The sequence below is a fragment of the Taudactylus pleione genome, unplaced genomic scaffold, assembly GCF_031769625.1.
Source record: "Taudactylus pleione unplaced genomic scaffold, aTauple2 ptg000095l, whole genome shotgun sequence".
Taxonomy (NCBI): Eukaryota; Metazoa; Chordata; class Amphibia; order Anura; family Myobatrachidae; genus Taudactylus; species Taudactylus pleione.
In genome coordinates this window covers 21,987,160-22,004,751 of record NW_028284497.1, presented here as the reverse complement: position 1 = coordinate 22,004,751, position 17,592 = coordinate 21,987,160, and the positions used below count along the sequence as shown (strand labels likewise).

At 43.0% G+C, this 17,592-nt stretch overlaps 1 protein-coding gene across 1 annotated transcript; it reads left to right on the top strand.

Moving 5' to 3' along the window:
• The first annotated feature begins 2,533 nt into the window (after positions 1-2,533).
• On the top strand, positions 2,534-16,445 carry NXNL2 (nucleoredoxin like 2). Its single transcript, XM_088470259.1, has 2 exons — positions 2,534-2,884; positions 16,201-16,445. The coding sequence occupies exons 1-2, from the start codon at positions 2,586-2,588 to the stop codon at positions 16,370-16,372; spliced, it is 471 nt and encodes a 156-aa protein (XP_088326385.1). The 5' UTR covers positions 2,534-2,585; the 3' UTR covers positions 16,373-16,445.
• Positions 16,446-17,592: the final 1,147 nt, after the last annotated feature.

The following is a 17,592-nucleotide window of genomic DNA, read 5'->3' as shown; positions in this document are numbered from 1 at the left end:
ATACCCCCTGGATTTCTATTATCATATAGTATTTTGCTGGGTTTTTTTGCAGTGAGCTGGAGGGAAACTTTTTTTCTGTAGTACAGTGTAAACCCCACCCTTTACAAGCACCTGTGAAAAGCCATTAAGCTGATATGAGCAACCACTATTTTGTATTATTTTTCTGAGATGCATGGGTGGGACCAGCATTGGGAGGGTGTGCTGGTTCCTGAAGTGCTATTTGGAGGCTTCTGGAGTACCTCCTAGGTGAGTTGGCTCTCTGCTTAAATATATTTATGTATGTGCTGTTATCATGTGGCAAAACAGTATGCAATCATGACCCAGAGTGGGTGCTATTATTATGTAGAATTAGGGACAACGGTAAAGAGGAACCTTGACGAGGCTCGGCGCTTAATCATGTATTTGCAAATATATGTAACAAAGACCTCTGGATTTCTATTTTCATGTAATATTCAAGCCTTTTTGCTGTTTTTTTTTTTTTTGCAGTGTGCTGGAGGGAAACTCTTTTTTCTTTGTTACTGTAGTACAGAGTAAACCCTGCCCTTTGCAAGCACCTGTGAAAGACCATAAAGATAATATGAGCAACCACTATTTTGTATCACTACGCTGTTTGGTCTGCTATGCCCAACTGCTGCATTTCCCACACTCCTGACAAGGACTGGGCCATACTCACACCTGACAGGTCTCACACACGCGACTGAAGGGGTCTCTGCCCACACCGGATTTTTCACACATTGACAGGGAGATTCACACACACACACACACTGAAAGGTGGTTTCACACTGGGCTGTGACAGGGGTGGGGCCTGACAGTTCGCATCATTAAGCCACACCCCATTCATGGCAAATTGCAGCGATTGGCTTAAATTTAAATAGGGGACAGGACTAAATGACGTGATTCATGGAGAATTGCATCATTAAGCCCCGCCCCCTACACAGGGACCCGCTAGGAAGTGGGCAGAATGCGGGAGAAGTTCCTACCCTTCCAGGAGTGCCGGGGCTACCAGAAAAATCATGAGCCTCCCGTGAAAACCGGGAAGGTAGGCATGTATGGACAGGGGGTCTCACACATGACAGGGATCTGAGCATCTTTGAGAAGCAGAGGAGGAGGACAGTGCTGTCAGTACTTTTAACACACGTATTAGGGGTGTAAATACTGAAGACAATGGTAGGTGGTCACCTCTGGGCGCCAGCCCTGAAGGGGGCACACTGGCCTCCTCCATTATTCCAGGTTCTGCTTTATGCACCCCAGAGCAGGAATAAGCAGGGAGCCCGGGGGGTATTTGTCGCAGTCCTCCCTCTCCCAGGTCCCCCACCCTGAAGTCGGGACACTAGTCTGGTTAGACTTATATTTTTGTATTTCTATTGATGCTTGGTAAATTAATTTTGGTTTATGTCATTAAACAGTTTAATCTATTTTCTGAATGGCCATTCATACCTCTGATCTTAGGGCAAGCCTGTCACAGTTAGGAACTGATTATGAAGACAAAAAAAAGATGTTGCCAGTCTACATTGCTGCCTCCATTAATGGCAAACACAGAATATTGATGAGGAGTTTTCAAATTCAACAAAATATGAATATTGTCTGTATAAATCTTCACTACAATTTTACTTTTTGTTCTAAGCTAAGCTGAAAAAGGAGTAAGTACCAGTGCTTGTGTGTTGATTCTGCTGTGGTTATGGATCGCATACAGTATGTGGGAACTTTCTCTGTTTGCTGATATAAGGCAGTGCATGTCATTTTTGTAAAGAAGACATGCTCCCAAACAGTACAAGGCTAGACTGTCCACATGGAAATTTTAGTTACATTATTACACTATATACAATAGAATTGTGGGTAACTAAATGCAGATTGTTACTGTTTCACCTTGGAGCGTTCTGCATTTCCTCAATTTCTAATTAACCAGCACTAACACCAATGATCATGTCATACACAACCCTGATGAATATCACTATCACATGCTTTCTCTGCTGTTCCCAATAGGTGGCAGCAGACTGCAAGCTTGGAAGAGATTTGTGATTGAAAACTAATTCTTTACGATTTAAGGCGGAGTCTGGTGCAATATGAGCTCCCAAATAAAATCTTACATCTAAAAAGACAATATTAGATTTAGCAACCAAAGTAACAAACTTCTTAGTTCCTGTGAATATTGAGAACTCCACTTTATGCTACCAGAAGCTAAGTACCAGAATGTAAGATCATTTCACAATATTGTTTTTTAAATTTCTTAATTTAAATAATTTCTAATTTATTTAATGACAGCAGACATTACAGTTTATTGAATCCTAACAAAGCTTTTTCTTTCAAAGATGATTTGTTATTATATGCAAACAAATTTGGTAATGCCATGCTATAGATAGCTGATGCCTAACATCTTATACTTTTTCTATACAGTGGCCTGCATTGTACCACCTGAAGAACAGATGGCAGAAAGCACTGCGCTCCAGAGAGCTGTATGGGAATAGGATTAAAGGGAAGACTTAAGTATTTATAAACCACTGTCCGGGCTTTAGGAATCACTACAAATAAATAAGCAACACAAAAGGACACGTTACATTCATTGTATTTCTAGACATCTAAGTAGAATGGATATATTTTCTGGACATGTTTTGGTTAACAAAGAGGGAGAGAAAGTGGATCCCGAGGAGGCCTTGCAGAATAAAATAGTTGGTTTGTATTTTTCAGCTGGTTGGTGTCCCCCCTGCAGAGACTTCACCCCTGTACTGTGTGACTTTTACAGCGAGCTGGTAGGAGAAGCAGACACACCTGCACAGTTTGAAATTGTATTCCTCTCTTCTGATAAAAGTCCAGATGACATGGTGGATTATATGCATGAGATGCATGGTGACTGGCTGGCCTTACCCTGGCATGATGCATACAAACAGTAAGTCGCATAATATTGCCCCTTTAGCATTGTATTCATTTATGTATTTTATTTCCCAGGCAGTGTGATTCCACATAACTGTTACTTATGTATTACTTTTATTTGTTTGCATTCCATTTCTTGTGTTCACTTTATTAAATGAATTGAGTTTATATGGAGAAGAAGCAATGAGGATGATTTTTTTTATCAAGAATGGTTACAAAATCCTAAGAATAAATTGGTACTGTATGTTTGTTAATACATGAATATGGTATGCATACAACAGAGAAGTGTATTAATACAGACGTATAAGATTCAAAAGAGGAAAGGTTGATGGAAATATGGGTAATAATATTTACTGTTGTTTAATGGAAGAAAACTAAAGGCCCCCATACATCAGAGATTGATTGCAGCAATCGTGCAATTTGCAATCGATTGTGTATAAAAATCTTTCCCTTTTTCAATCGATTGCTGATTGCAGAGATGCCACAATCGATTGAAAAAGGTAAAGATTTTTATACACAATCGATTACAAATTGCACGATTGCTGCAATCGATCTCTGATGTATGGGGGCCTTAACATTTCCTATGTCGAACATACTGATGGGTCTCACCTGTGGTTCCCATTGTTGGCATGGTTCTCAGTGGACTGAGCTGGATCAGGGGTCACATGTGTTTATTTTAATTATGTGTATAGCAGTAAGAAGAGACAAGTTTATAGCATTCTGTGACTTGTGAGGTCAGAAGCAAGCCTTTATAGGGATATATCTTATGTAGCAAACAAAGCAAATAGGTCTTCTTTCAATACTAGTGTTTAGCAATTAATCATTAAATACTTTTATTTAAGAGTAATTTTTGGCAGCTTCACATTATTAAATCATGCAGAAGTAGCAGCTTCCTCCTCCTTAGAGATAAGAAAAGAGCTTTCCCTGTCTGCCCCATAACTCTGAACCAGGCAGCTGGTCTATGCTGTACTCTCAGTGACCTGCTTAGTGAAAGGAGTGTAACAATCTGCAGGACACTGCAGAGCATTACTGAATCCCTAGGTGAACTCTTTCATCCTACAACACCTTTAGTATTAATATCCATTATTTGTTTGCTTAATATGGTTTAGTCAACGTTTAATAAAATTGTGATAGTAATACCGTACATGTATAAATGTCTGTATTTGGTGACAATATATAATGTAAGTTTGCGTTATGAATGCTCAAACATTCTTAAAGAATAGCAAACTGCATAATGTAGATAGCAATAATGTGCAAACAAAAATACATTAGCTTGATTCCAAAATACTGTGCATGGGGCCTAATTCAGAGTCACGCACAATCCCAATGTTCACGCTGTTGAGCAGGTGCCTAAATACTCCTACAGTACATGCGTTACACAGAGGGTTTGCACAAAGTCGCTGTTATGCTTGAGGCACATGGAATCAGAGATGTCTTGGAAAAGGGATGGGTATCTATTAGCGGTTGCCCGTCTAATAGACATGATGGTCGTGTTAACGTCCACCTCTGATTTAGGCCCTTGAAGTAAAAGAAGATTTATGTGATCTGTACAGTCTCAGGAGTGTCTTTATAGATGCTGAGGGCCTGAATCAGAGGCGCACGCTAACTGTGCTCAATGTCCATACGCACGTGGTTGGCCGATGTTGGAAGTACTGTAATGCGCATGCATCCCAATGGTTACCACATGGAGTCACTCAATGAATTTGAGCAGCATCTGTGGATTTCAGTGGGTATTTCTCAGGGGGGTAACAGGGGGCTGGCGAGATGTGGGTATGTCGCTGACAGTAGGTGTGTCTAAAGAAGCAGTAGCGCTGACTCAGGATGCCATGTTCAGGCAGAGACATTGCTCCTACCATAGGGTTGGTGCAAGCTTCGATGTTGCACCTAAAGATGCATTGAGACGTATTAGTGCCGCTACAAGTAGGCGTCTCAGTAGGATCTGAGTTGGTCGCGCCATTAGCATAAAGATGCTGGGAGGAGGCGGAATCGACTGGGACTCCGGGAGGGTAGATGTGCCTGCCTTGCGTAGCACACTGCTGGAGGATGTGACCATGGCTGGCCTTAGGTAAAGGGGATGGGCTGGGCCCCGAAGGCAGTCCGGGCCCCATGGCAGCCGTACCCCCTGCACCAACGGTAGGTAAGCCAGTGAGCACAAGAAATTCCCTGTGCAAAATCATCTTAAGTTTTGGTTCAGCCATGTATCTCAGTGCACCTAGATTTTCACCAAGGTGCCTAGGTTGTCCTAGGAGCTGAAGGATTCACAGGAGGAGGAGACAAGCAGAGTAAAGGAGTTCCTTGCACAGTACAGGGTAGACAGGCAGGTGCACCTATTTGTGTGGAGCAGTGCATAAATTAGATTTCCTTTTTCAGAGACACATTACTGAAATTATGTAAGTGGGTGGAAAGGGTAAAAGTTTAGGGATGCCCCTATCTGTGTGAAGGGGTCCACTACACAAAAGGATTTGAATTATACCCCAGCCAGGGCCGGATTAAGGTCTGTGGGGACAACAAACTTGTGGGGGCCCCAATCAATAAAATCAAAGTGATTATATGGGCGATGTTAGAAACCAACATTGTGATAATATATATCTATCTATCTATCTATCTATATATATATATATATATATACCAAGAAAGTTTCGGCACTCGTGGCAAAAAGGCTGTGAAGGGCGTAGGTGTCATCCATGGACCACCAGGTCCTATACAGTCAGCAAATAATGGCGGCGCTCCACGACTGGATAATAAACAAGAACAGCAACTTTAATACGTCAATCCAACGTTTCGGGCATCAGCCCTTCGTCTGGGATACACACATATAATAATACAGTACACATAAATAGACAAACAATTATAAATTACCTAATCCAGGTGAGCCGGAACTTCAGCGTCCACCTCCATCAGCCCCGACAAACAGGCGCCCGGAAAGCAGAGTCGCGGTCAGCGTGGCGTCATCAGGAAGTGTCCGCGAGGTAACCGGATCACCTGCGCCGCCCATGTAGGCATGGCAACAAACCTGTTGCCGGAAGTATAAAGACATTATCAGGGGATCATCAAACAATATACAAAGCATCTTTAATCAACCAAATCTAAATCTTCATTAAACAATATTATTGGCATCATGATCACTAAATTTCAGTCACATTATATCCACATAGAAACAACAAGCTATAATAAATATACCAGCTATATATAAAGCATACAGTACTGCAAACTATATATAACGGAAATATCTGCATAAACAGTCTGAATAGCAAGGTCATAAGAAGATAATGTACTATCCAATGGACAAGTAAAAGAGTGTAAGGAGCACAGACTAATATGCCTATAAAAAACATTGCAAGCCAAGGGTTTCATTAAGCCCCCTGGGTGCCATGGTATCAAGTTTAAAAATCCAATAACACTCTGCTTGCAATAATTTCTGAGATCTATTACCACCCCTAATATTAAATGGAATGTGGTCAATGATTTTAAACCTTAAATCAGCCACTCCATGTTTCAAAGCTATCCAATGCCTAGCGACCGGCTGTTCGCTAGATCCTGTATTGATCCCTATACGGATAGCCGACCGGTGTAGTGCGATACACTCTTTAATTTGGCGTTCTGTTTTGCCCACGTAGTTGAGTCCACATGGGCCAAACAGCATATATACCACAAATGTAGTACTACATGTCACTGGGAACCTAATGGAGAATCTCTTACCCGTGTGCGGATGATTAAAGGTATCACCCAAAATTACCGCCCTACAGGTTATACATCCCAAACATCGATGATAACCATTTTTTAAAGATAAAAAATATTGCGGTTTTTTATCTTTATCTTGGCCACATCAAGTTTCACCAGATGATCTTTAGGGTTTCTAGCACGAGTGTAGCATGGCATTACTCTAGAATCCTTTAGAGTCGGTAAGTCACTATCGGTATTGACTAACGGCCAAAGGTTTTTTACAATCCTGGCTGTATCTGTGCTTCTGGTATTAAACCGATTTACCCAGGGCATGACTTGAGCAGATGTACTGTTCGTTTGATTAGAACTAAAGGTCATTTCTCTGGGCAAATCTAGCAACTCTCTGCTTGAGCTTATATAATTCATTATATAATTCATTTAACTTATAACCTCGAGCTACAAATTTGTTAACCATTAGATTCAGTTGATATTCCAATCAAGCCGGGTCACTGGTGATACGCCTGACCTTCAACATTTGAGAGTAGGGTAAACCATGGCGTAAAGATAGTGGATGAAAGCTGTCGTGTCTTAGAATGGTGTTTCTATCTGTATCTTTAACATATAAATCGGTATTAAGCACCCCCTCTTTCAATGAGATGCTAACATCCAAAAAATATATACTAACACTATCTATAGTAAAGGTCAATTGCACCTCATGACCCGAACGATTATGTGTGTCTAGAAGATTTTGCAGTTCATCTCTTGGACCTGACCAGAAAATCAATAAGTCATCTATGTATATTCATAGATGACTTATTGATTTTCTGGTCAGGTCCAAGAAGATTTTGCAGCTCATCTCCACAGCCCGCCGCCCGGGGAAATGGTTCCTTGAGTGCACGACTCAGTTGCTATGCCCCACACGCACTGCAGGGCAGGCAGCCTGGGCTCCACTCTCAGAGACCAGCCACAGTCTCGCGAGATTTGACATAATCTCACGAGACTGTCACTGTAGTGAGTCTACTGTTCCCTTCTGCTGTCCGCGGCAGCTGAGCTGTTCCCTTACAGCGGCTGCCGAGAATAGCAGCAGGGAACAGTTAATGTTAGTAGAAGCGGCTGGGGATCGGGGTCAGTGTGCAGGAGCCCCCTATTTGTGGGGGCCCCGGGACGACCGCCCCTGTCGCCCTGCCTTTAATCCGGCCCTGACCCCACCTCAGAGGTGGCACTGATCAGGCTACTCCTAGACTTTTAATGGGATCCATTTTACAACCATGTTGGCTGGGAAGCCGGTTTCTAAGAACACTCAAAGCAAAGAAACAGGTTCACACACAAAGTTGTAATAAAGACAGTCCCAATGTTCCCTACTCTCTTTATGTATTCAAACCATAAATAAGTCTAAACAGAGCAGTATTTTCAAAATAAATTGAAAAATATATTTTATTGAATGGACCCAAAGTTGTAGGGCTTTGGACTTAAACATACTAATTATGTTCTTGCATAGTGTACTATTTGAGATTTTCTCTCCTTTAGTTTTAGTTTGGGGAGGGAGCCCCTATGAGAGGAGATTAGCCAAGAACATTGAAGTACACTGGATGTAGACATACTGGTGTGGTGCTGACTGCATTCAGTGTGCTTTATATTGGAGCCCAAGTGTTTGTAAATTTTTATTTGTTCATGGTTATTGTTATAAAGCTGTATGAGTGTGTATGTATGTGCGTGCACAGGTTCAGTAGTTCATTATATACTTGTCATTTAGGGTGCCTTTATTATCTGATAATTTATCAATTAGGTTATACCTCCCTACATAACAAGGGTGTGGCTATGTCACAGTGAGGTCCCAATAGAGGTATGGCCACAGCTTCTGCAGCAATGGCGACCCCTTAAGTTCCTCCCATCAAAATGCATTAATTGGCACAGAGTGAATAGAGACATACCTCCCAACATTGTGATCTGCTGGACAACACAGTCAAAGCATACTGTTCTACCTTGACCAATTTGGTGCCCTAGGCAAGATATTAGCCCCAGAAATGGAAGGCTTTAGCTGAAGCCCTTTTGAATTGTAGCCCTTAACTACACACACCCCCATCTGTACAGTTGTTATCATAATATGCTCCCCACATATATTCATATAGGCGGCGGGGATGGGGGGGTTTAGGTTTAGGCCCTTAGAGGGGGGATTAGGGTTAGGCACTTGGGGGGGAGGTTAGGGTTAGGCACCCCTAAGGGAGGGTAAGGGTTATGGGGTTGAATAGGGTAGGAAATACTTAACTTGGGGTCTTGGGAGGATCGGGATATTCACTGCTGCCGGGATGCCACTGTCGGGATTTGAACCTCTGGCCATGCAGCCGCCGGTCAATCATGCTTAATCTGTATGAACCTCCTGTTGTATTGTCTAGGGATAAACTAAACACATGTAAAAAAAAGAAACTGACAGCACTAATAAATGTTGTGGAAATATTCAAACATTAATATTAAAAATTGAACTCTCTGCTGACCAAATAGATGTTATCAATATGTATTAATACATATGCTTATGCTGTTATGGGTATACGTATTTCTTAATCTCACTCTTAGGGGTATATATATACTAAAGTGCAGTTTTTTAGAAGTGGACATGTTGCCCATAGCAAACCAATAAGATTCTACTTATAATTTATCTAGGACATTCTAGAAGATAATAGCTAGAATCTGATTGGTTGTTATGGGCAACAAATCCACTTCTAAAAACCTGCACTTTAGTAAATGTACTCCTTATTCCCTTCTCCCTCGGCCGATTCCTAATGTACCAAAGTACTCACAGGTGCTAGCTCGCCATATACCAAATGCTTCCAGTTGCTCTATAGCTGGTAATTGGAAAAATGCAGAACCCCCCACTACTCCTGCTTTGTTTAATCCCATCTGGAATACATATCACTTAGAACACATCACAAGTCTCTTACACAAACATCCCCATAAACTGAATATTATCTGGTCCTCCTTGGGTTTCTAACCACCCCGGAGCCCCATCTCGCACTTAATTGCTCTACATAGTAAACCTCAGCTCTCTCAACTAATGTTTCTTTTACCTCTACTCTCCCCTTTTTCCTGTACTAATATCCCCATGTTCTGCTCTTCCTTCTTTCCCTTTTTCCTTCTTTGTCTCTTACTCTACTTTTGTTTTTTCTTCTATCCTAAACATTTTTTTACCCTCCCATGTGTACTGTACTCCTCAGTTGGAATTACCAATTGTTCATTACCTTCAGACTATTTCATTGTATGATACAGTACACATATTGCTCTACACTTAATCCTATGGTACCCATTGCTCTCTCTTAACTGTCTGGGCTTAGACTTTTCCCTAGGTCTATTGTGACCTTCCCCAATCTTTCAGCTTTAATTGCATTTCCATAACAAATTTCCATGCTGTATAATTTTTTTGGATCTTTAGCATGATAAATTCCAATATAGGTGAAGCTCCTTTGTGTATGCTTCTTACAGACATAATTTGTGCAGCATCTGGGCTGTAATCAGCTTCTCTGCTGTCACACTGTGCTGAAAACACTCTGTGCTGTCTTCACTCTGTGTTGTGTAGCAGTCTGTGCTACAGAACATCAGTCTGTGAGGTGCATGTGCCTAAGATGGCATCTGTGTCCTGTACACACCAGTGGATGCCCTGAAGCTACCAACAGCTAAGTTACTTAATCGGTGTAGTGTTTTTATTGAAGGTAAAGCAGGTACATCCATAGTCACTGTTTTACACGCTGGTAGATGGAGCAAAGTGGGGTGTCATACAGCTCGGTGAGTATATGAAGCTAGCGGGTATTGGTGTAGGATCACTGGAAGAGCTTTTGGGTAGGAAGTATTTGAAGGTCTCACCAGAGCTAAGTGGAAGTCAACCATCTCCCACTGTGGCGCTCTAGCACAGTGACATGATGGCAATGCGATCGCTCGCATCCAGCGTATGCAAATTTGTCAAAGTGACGGCATGGGAAGCGATCGCTCATCAAGGCATAAGCAAACCCACTTTGGCTGTGCAAGCGATCACTCTGTGTATGCAGACACCCATTAGCGTATGTTGAGACGCCCACTAGCGCACGTCATCTCCAGGAAGTGTATTAAAACATTGGTACATCGAGCACCATCGGTAGCGAACGCAGCGCTTGTGGTTGCCTTACCCTTCCGCAAGCACTGCGAGGATTTCAGTGTAAAAAACATGCGTGACATGTACTATGACGCTGCCTGTTAATTATGCACGTTTTAAAAACGGCATTGAAACACCCAGGCACGCCTGCGTTTGCACCTCCACACCCCTGTTATTAGTGTTCTGCCCCTGTTACCACCCACAAACGGCCTCTCCTGTCACTCATTTCACTGGGCTGTCTTTGCTGGGCGAGTGAGCGGGCTGTGATCGCACAGAGTAGTTGACGCACATGCAGAACAAAGCATGCGCATTCGCAAACCATCGGGCCACTTGCGAGCGCACAGCGCTAGTGAGCGGATCTGAATGAGGTCCTTAGTTCTTGGAGCAGGGAATGAAGTCTCCTTGGAGTAGCAATATGGAGTTTGCACAGTAGCGCACTCCACCTTCAATAATAGGTTGTACATGGGAGGCAAGCTGCTGCTGATATAGGAGTTGGGTGCTATACACCCTGTAGACAGACTCTTTTGAATTATCCCTCACCCCTCCTTCACCTCTGCCCCCCCCCCAAGGCTACCATCATCAAGCGTAACCTTGAGGCTATTGACACTGCTTCCACCCTGCTCTACTCACTTCTCTCCCCCATTGTCTCTGTCTCCTGCACTGACCAAGCTGACCCTATACAGTGTCTCCCTTACTTCTGCTCTAGACTGTGTTGTGGCAGTCACCACTCGCCCTCGCAGATCCATGCTTCAAACTTGGCATTCCAATGCTCTGGATACCTGCAAAATTGTTCACGAACCACTGAGCAACAGTGGAGTAAATCACGCTCCAAAACAGACTTCAAATGTATGCTCTTTACTATAGTTCTGCCCTTTCTCTCTCTAAACAATCTAATTTCAAGACTCTTGTATCACCCCAGTTCTCCAACCTCCATTGTCACTTTCAACTCCCTACTCTGCCCCCCTCCTTGTCTCCCCTCCTCACTCTCTGCCCTTGACTTTTCCACCCTCTTCACATCTAAAATTGAATCCATATGTCACATCATCACATCCCACTGGACCCTTAGCACCCCATCCCCATCTTTCCCAGCCTGCCTCACCCCATCCATTTTACAAACTCTGACTTCTTTTCCCCAGTATCTGAAGGAGAAGTCATGGTCCTAATATGCTCCTCCCCCTTCCATCTGCACCCCTGACCCTATCCCCTCCCTTCTCCTCCACTCCATCTGTCTTGTTGCCTGTTCCCACCATGCCCATATATTCAATCTCTCCCTCTCATCACACATTGTCCTCCCTGTAGGCAAGCATGCCCTTGTGTCCCCCATTCTTACAAAACCTACTCTTGATCCTGACACTCTAACTAACAATCCTTGAGCATATTGTCTAAAACTGCCTTACCACCTTTCTGTCCTCCAACTCCATGCTTGACCCATTTCAGTCTGGCTTTCATCTTATCCACTCTATACAAACTGTTCTAACTAAAGATAGCAATGACAACCTTGCTGCCAAATCCAAGAGCCACTTCTTTCTGCTCATTCTCCTCACCCTTTCTGCTGCATTTGACACTGTGGGCCACCCCCTCCTCCTGAAAATACTTCACTCCCTCTGTGTGCACTCTCTCATGCTGTCCTCCTACCTCTCTAACCATTCGTTCACCATCTTTTCTCATGACTCTACTTTCCACCCACCTCCTCTACCAGTAGGTGTCCCCCAAGGTTCTGTGCTTGGACCTCTCTTATTCTCCCTCTATGCTTCTTCTTTAGGTGCGCTCATAAGATATTTTGGCCTACAAAATCATCTCCATGCTGATTACACTCAGATCTACCTCTCATCCCCTGACCTTTACCCTTTTCTCCTCACTCGTAACTGCAACTGTCTCTCTGCTATTTCATCTTGTATGCCCCAGTGCTTTCTTAAATTTAACATGTTTAAGACTTAGCTAATAATCTTACCACCCTCCTGAAAAACCTCGCCTCTCACATTGTCTATATTGACAGCACCTCATCCTATTCTAATCCTTAAGTGAGCTGTGTTGGAGTTATTCTTGACTCCTATCTCTCCTGCAAATCACACATTCAGTACCTTTTGCTCTCCTGCCATTTCCATCTCAGAAATATCTCCAGGATCAGACCTTCACCCACTCACTGGTCATCTCCAGACTGGACTGCTGTAACTTCCTCTTATCTGGCCTCCCTGCCTTCCACCTCTCTCCACTCCAATCTGTCCTCAATGCTGCTGCCCAGCTTATCTTCCTCTCCAAATGCACTCCCCTCTCCTTAAAGCCCTACGCTGGCTCCCCTTCCACTTCAGAACCCAAATAAAACCTCACACTTACTCACAAAGCCCTCATCCAATCCTCTCCTATTTACATCTCTGGCCTTCACACTACCACCCACTTCACTCCATAAATTAATACCACCTCTCCTCCCAGCTGATTACTTCCTCCCACTCCCGTCTCCAAGATCTTGCCTGTGCTGCTCCTTACCTCTGGAACTCTCTCCTTCTACGGGGCATATCCAATTAGCCACGTGGTTTACTTGGATATGCCCCTACCAATCAGACTTTCCACCTCTCTACAAAACTTCAAACAGGCTTTCAAGACACACTACAGTATCAAAGCCATCCAGCTCTCATTTTAACACTCTGGGCCTGATTCAGACTCGGACGCTATATGTGGACGGTCGTTCAAAAAAAGGGGCCGGCTATTTAAATTGTGCGCTCGCTCATTGCGGTTTGTTGACGCCTCTATGTCTGAGCGAGCGAGAGAACGAAAAATGCGCTCGCTATTTTGTAAAGACACCCTTTTGCAGTTCGCATCACACGTCATCTCCGGTATTTATTTGATTAATCGGGTACATCGAAAGACATCTGAACTGCTTGCAGTGCTTGTGGTAGGTTTTTCCTACCGCAATCACTGCGAGCAGTTCAGGCTAAAAGACAACCAAGTGACGTGGTCGATGACGCTCCTTTACTAATTATGCACTCTCATTAAACTCCCTTTTTACCGTTAGGCACGCCTGCGTTCGGATCTCCATTCCCCCATTTTCAAGCACCTTCCCCTGTTACCACCCACAAACGGTACATTCTGTCAATCAAATTAGCAGCCCCTCGCTGTTTTGCGAGCGCTCGATTTCCGACCGCAATGACTGGTTTGCGCATGCACATTACGACCAATACGCATGCGCAATTGTGCGAACATCGCTCAGAGCGAACGAGCGGCCGCTTATGAGCGGCTCTGAATCAGGCCCTGTCTCCCCTTTAGACTGTAAGCCCTCACGAGCATTGCCCTCTTCCCTCAAGTGATTTTCCTTCCGTAACTTTTACCATCATCTCCTCCCTACTGCCTATAGTGACACCTAACCCTTGCATTCTACTGCCCTGCTGCTTATTTGGGTATTATGAATGCTGATGCAGTACTGTTTATAAACCATATCCATGTTCTGTACTATAAGTCACTTCATTCTAGATTTGTTCATACTGTTTGTTTATGTACTGCGGACCCCTTGTAGTGGCATATAAATAAAGGATGATAATAATAATTATAATAATAGTGATGTTTGAAGCTAAGTGCTATGCACACTAAAAGCAAACTGAAGGTGGTATTTTAAGCTGAGTGCTGTGTACAAGGAAAGCAGGCTGCTGGTGATGTTTGAAGCTGCCTGGCAGTTATACACAATGAAAGCAGCCTACAGGTGATATTTGAATCTGCTTGGCAGCAATCTATGTACAATGAAAGAAGGCTGCAGGAGCTGTTTGAAGTTGCTTGGCAGCAATACAAAATAAAAGCAAACTGCAGGTGATGCTGTATAGCAATGCAAGAGAGAGGTGACTGGGTCAGGAGCAGAATGCAAACATAACCAGGAGCAACGAGACTGGCAATGATCACAGTGCAAGTCTAGGTTTAAATAGGGCACTCTGAGTACCGATAGGCTGAGCAGAGTAGGTGAGTAATATTGCTGGATACTAGTTGGTCTGTGCGGTCATATGACTGCAACCAGGATGGCCGCGCTCATGCTCAGCAAACGCTGGGAATGAATCTGGAAAGCATGCCAACCACCATGCTGGTTGGCAAGTACATATTATTATTATTATTATTCTATATTTATATGGCACCACAGGGGGTCCGCAGTGCCTTACAAAGAACAAAAACAGAAACAGTGAACATACAGTAAAGAACATTGCAGAACATGGACATTGTTTATAAACATTGCTGCATCAGCAGTCATAATACTCAAGCAGAACCTAATGGTTGGCTGCCCTTGCAGGCAGTGAGGGGGAGATGGTAGAAGCAAGGGAAGGTAAATCATACAAGGCAAGCTGGCGCTCCTCGTGAGAGCTTTCAGTCTAAAGGGAGGCCTTGATGGGACACTGCCGGATTCGATAACAGGAACCCCGATACGTGACACAAATGACACAAATGCAGCTGATTGGATGAAACATTGAAACGTGACTTTCATTTATGTAATCGAAGTAACGTGTACTGGTCTGATTAGAGCAGAAAACGGTTATGATCCATTGGACAGAGAGCGGTCACTAACTTCCCTGGATGAGGTGGCAGTCAAGTAGCTTCCATTGTTATATAGATAATAGTGGGGGAATCCTTCAAAACATTTGTGGTTATGTCATTTTGAATGTCGACTTAATATATACCACACCCATAATGCATACCTGGCTACTGTCGCGGAAGTTGCTGAATGCTCCTGATTTTTCGGGTAGCCCGCCTTACCTCTGGAAGAGAGTCCAGATCTCCCACATACCGCCCACTTCCTATTGGACCGAATGGGGGAAATAGAAATGGGAATCGTGGGTCCGCGGGAGGGGGGGGGGCAAATGGCCCCTTCCCCATGGGGTTGCAAATCGCACCATTTTGCTAATGACATGACAGTCCCTCTTTTATCTTAACAGTAATTTTCTTTTTAGGTTACATAGCATTAGAAATAACTGAGATTTGAGAGGAAGAGGCCATTTCATTGTGATGCACAGTTGCAATTATACAATATTCAAGTTTTGTTTTTCTTCACAGTTCCACAACGTATATAAAATGTATTTCCTATAATGTATTTTCTATAGAGGTGATTCAGCTCTATGTGATGTGTGCATTGTGACTCCTGAACAGTCGGGTGAAGGTATTGTACTCTGTGACCAATATCTTCACTCATTTCTCCTTGATTTTGGCTTCATTGACTGATCCATCAATTAACACTTTTGTGACATAAGACTAGGGGGTAAGTTTACTAAAGTGAGAGTTTTTAGAAGTGAGTTTTAGAAGAGATGTTGCCCATAGTAACCAATCAGATTCTAGCTATTAATCTTCTAGAAGGTACTAGTTAAATGTTAAATAGATCTGATTGGTTGCTATGGGCAACATCTCTTCTAAAACTCACTTCTAAAAACTCTCACAATTTACCCCTAGTTCTGAATTCATAACATACTTAAAGGTTGGAATAATGAAAATGTGATTTTGCAACTCTATAATGGGCTCCTTTCTTTTGGCACCTTGGACAGTCTCCAATGTTATGTTTCATTAGTTTGAACAATTTTTCTGCTTTGCAGTGAACTGAAGAACAAGTACAAGATCACAGCTATACCAAAACTGGTGATTGTGAAACAAAATGGAGAGGTGATTACAGACAAAGGAAGAAAACAGATAAGAGAAAGAGGACTGTCTTGCTTCCGGACATGGCTTGAAGTAGCAGATGTATTTCAGAACTTTACCAGCAAATAGAGAATTATGTAACTTATTATTTATTATATTTTTAGATTAAAACTAAGTTGTAATTGAGTCCTGAAATTCTTTACTAGGCCATATATATATATATATATATATATATATATACACGATATATATATATATATATATATATATATATATATGTATATTTTTATACTTCTTATGTTCAATATTCACAACTATTGGGCAACTTATTTACTTTGCTTAAAACATTTGCACTGCTAATTCACTTTGTAATATCAAAACCTGCATTTTCTAATTTCATTGTATATGTATACACTCTTATGTTTGCTATTAACATAAAATTTGTACATTATATAAGAAGACTATTTGTCTAGTGTGAATTTATTTGAGCAGAAAATGCTTAACAGGCTGAAGATTAAGGCCCTGATTCAGAGCCGGACGCTCTGACCAGAGCTCTCGCTCTGAATCAGGGCCCACCTCCAGCATCTTCCTGGACGCTCGTATAGCTGTGGGTCACCACCCACAGCATATACGAGCGTGCAAAATGATGGTTGCGATGATCTTGACCATCGCGACCATCGGAACTGCGAGTGAAAGCCTGCGGTTGGGTTTCTCAACCGCAAGGCCAGAAGTGATTTTGGCTCTATCAGAGCCAAAATCACTCCCACTGACATCACTAGTGATGTCAGTGGGGCCGGCTTCAGACGGTACGCGTTCCCATGGGAACGCCTCCGTCTGGCAGGCACGCCCCTGGCACGCCCACCAAAGGGGGCGTGCTGTCAGTCACCATCGACAGCACACCCCCTTTGATGAGACACTCCGAGCGAAGGAAAGTCCTTCGCTCGTCGGGTCTCGCGCATGCGCACGACGGAGCTCCCTTCGTCGTGCGCATGTGCAGTGGGGAACATCGACCCACTTGCGAGCATACTGCCACTCGCGAGTGGGTCTGAATGACCCCCTAAGATGCTTAATCTAGCAGTTAAGAATATAGTAACTATTATTTTATTTATGTAGTGCCATAAGCCAGAACCTGTCTAGAGGCTTCCGATTTTCTGAGCATAGCCCCTGCATTATCTTTAATACCGCAGAAACATAAAACACACATACCAGGGTTAATGTAGTCAAAAAACAATGAATCAATCAGTATATTTGTACCTTTGTGGGAAAAACAAATCAACATAGGAAAAACATACAAACTCTATACAATTAGCACTCTAATCAGAAACAAACACAAAGCCTTGGCACTGTAA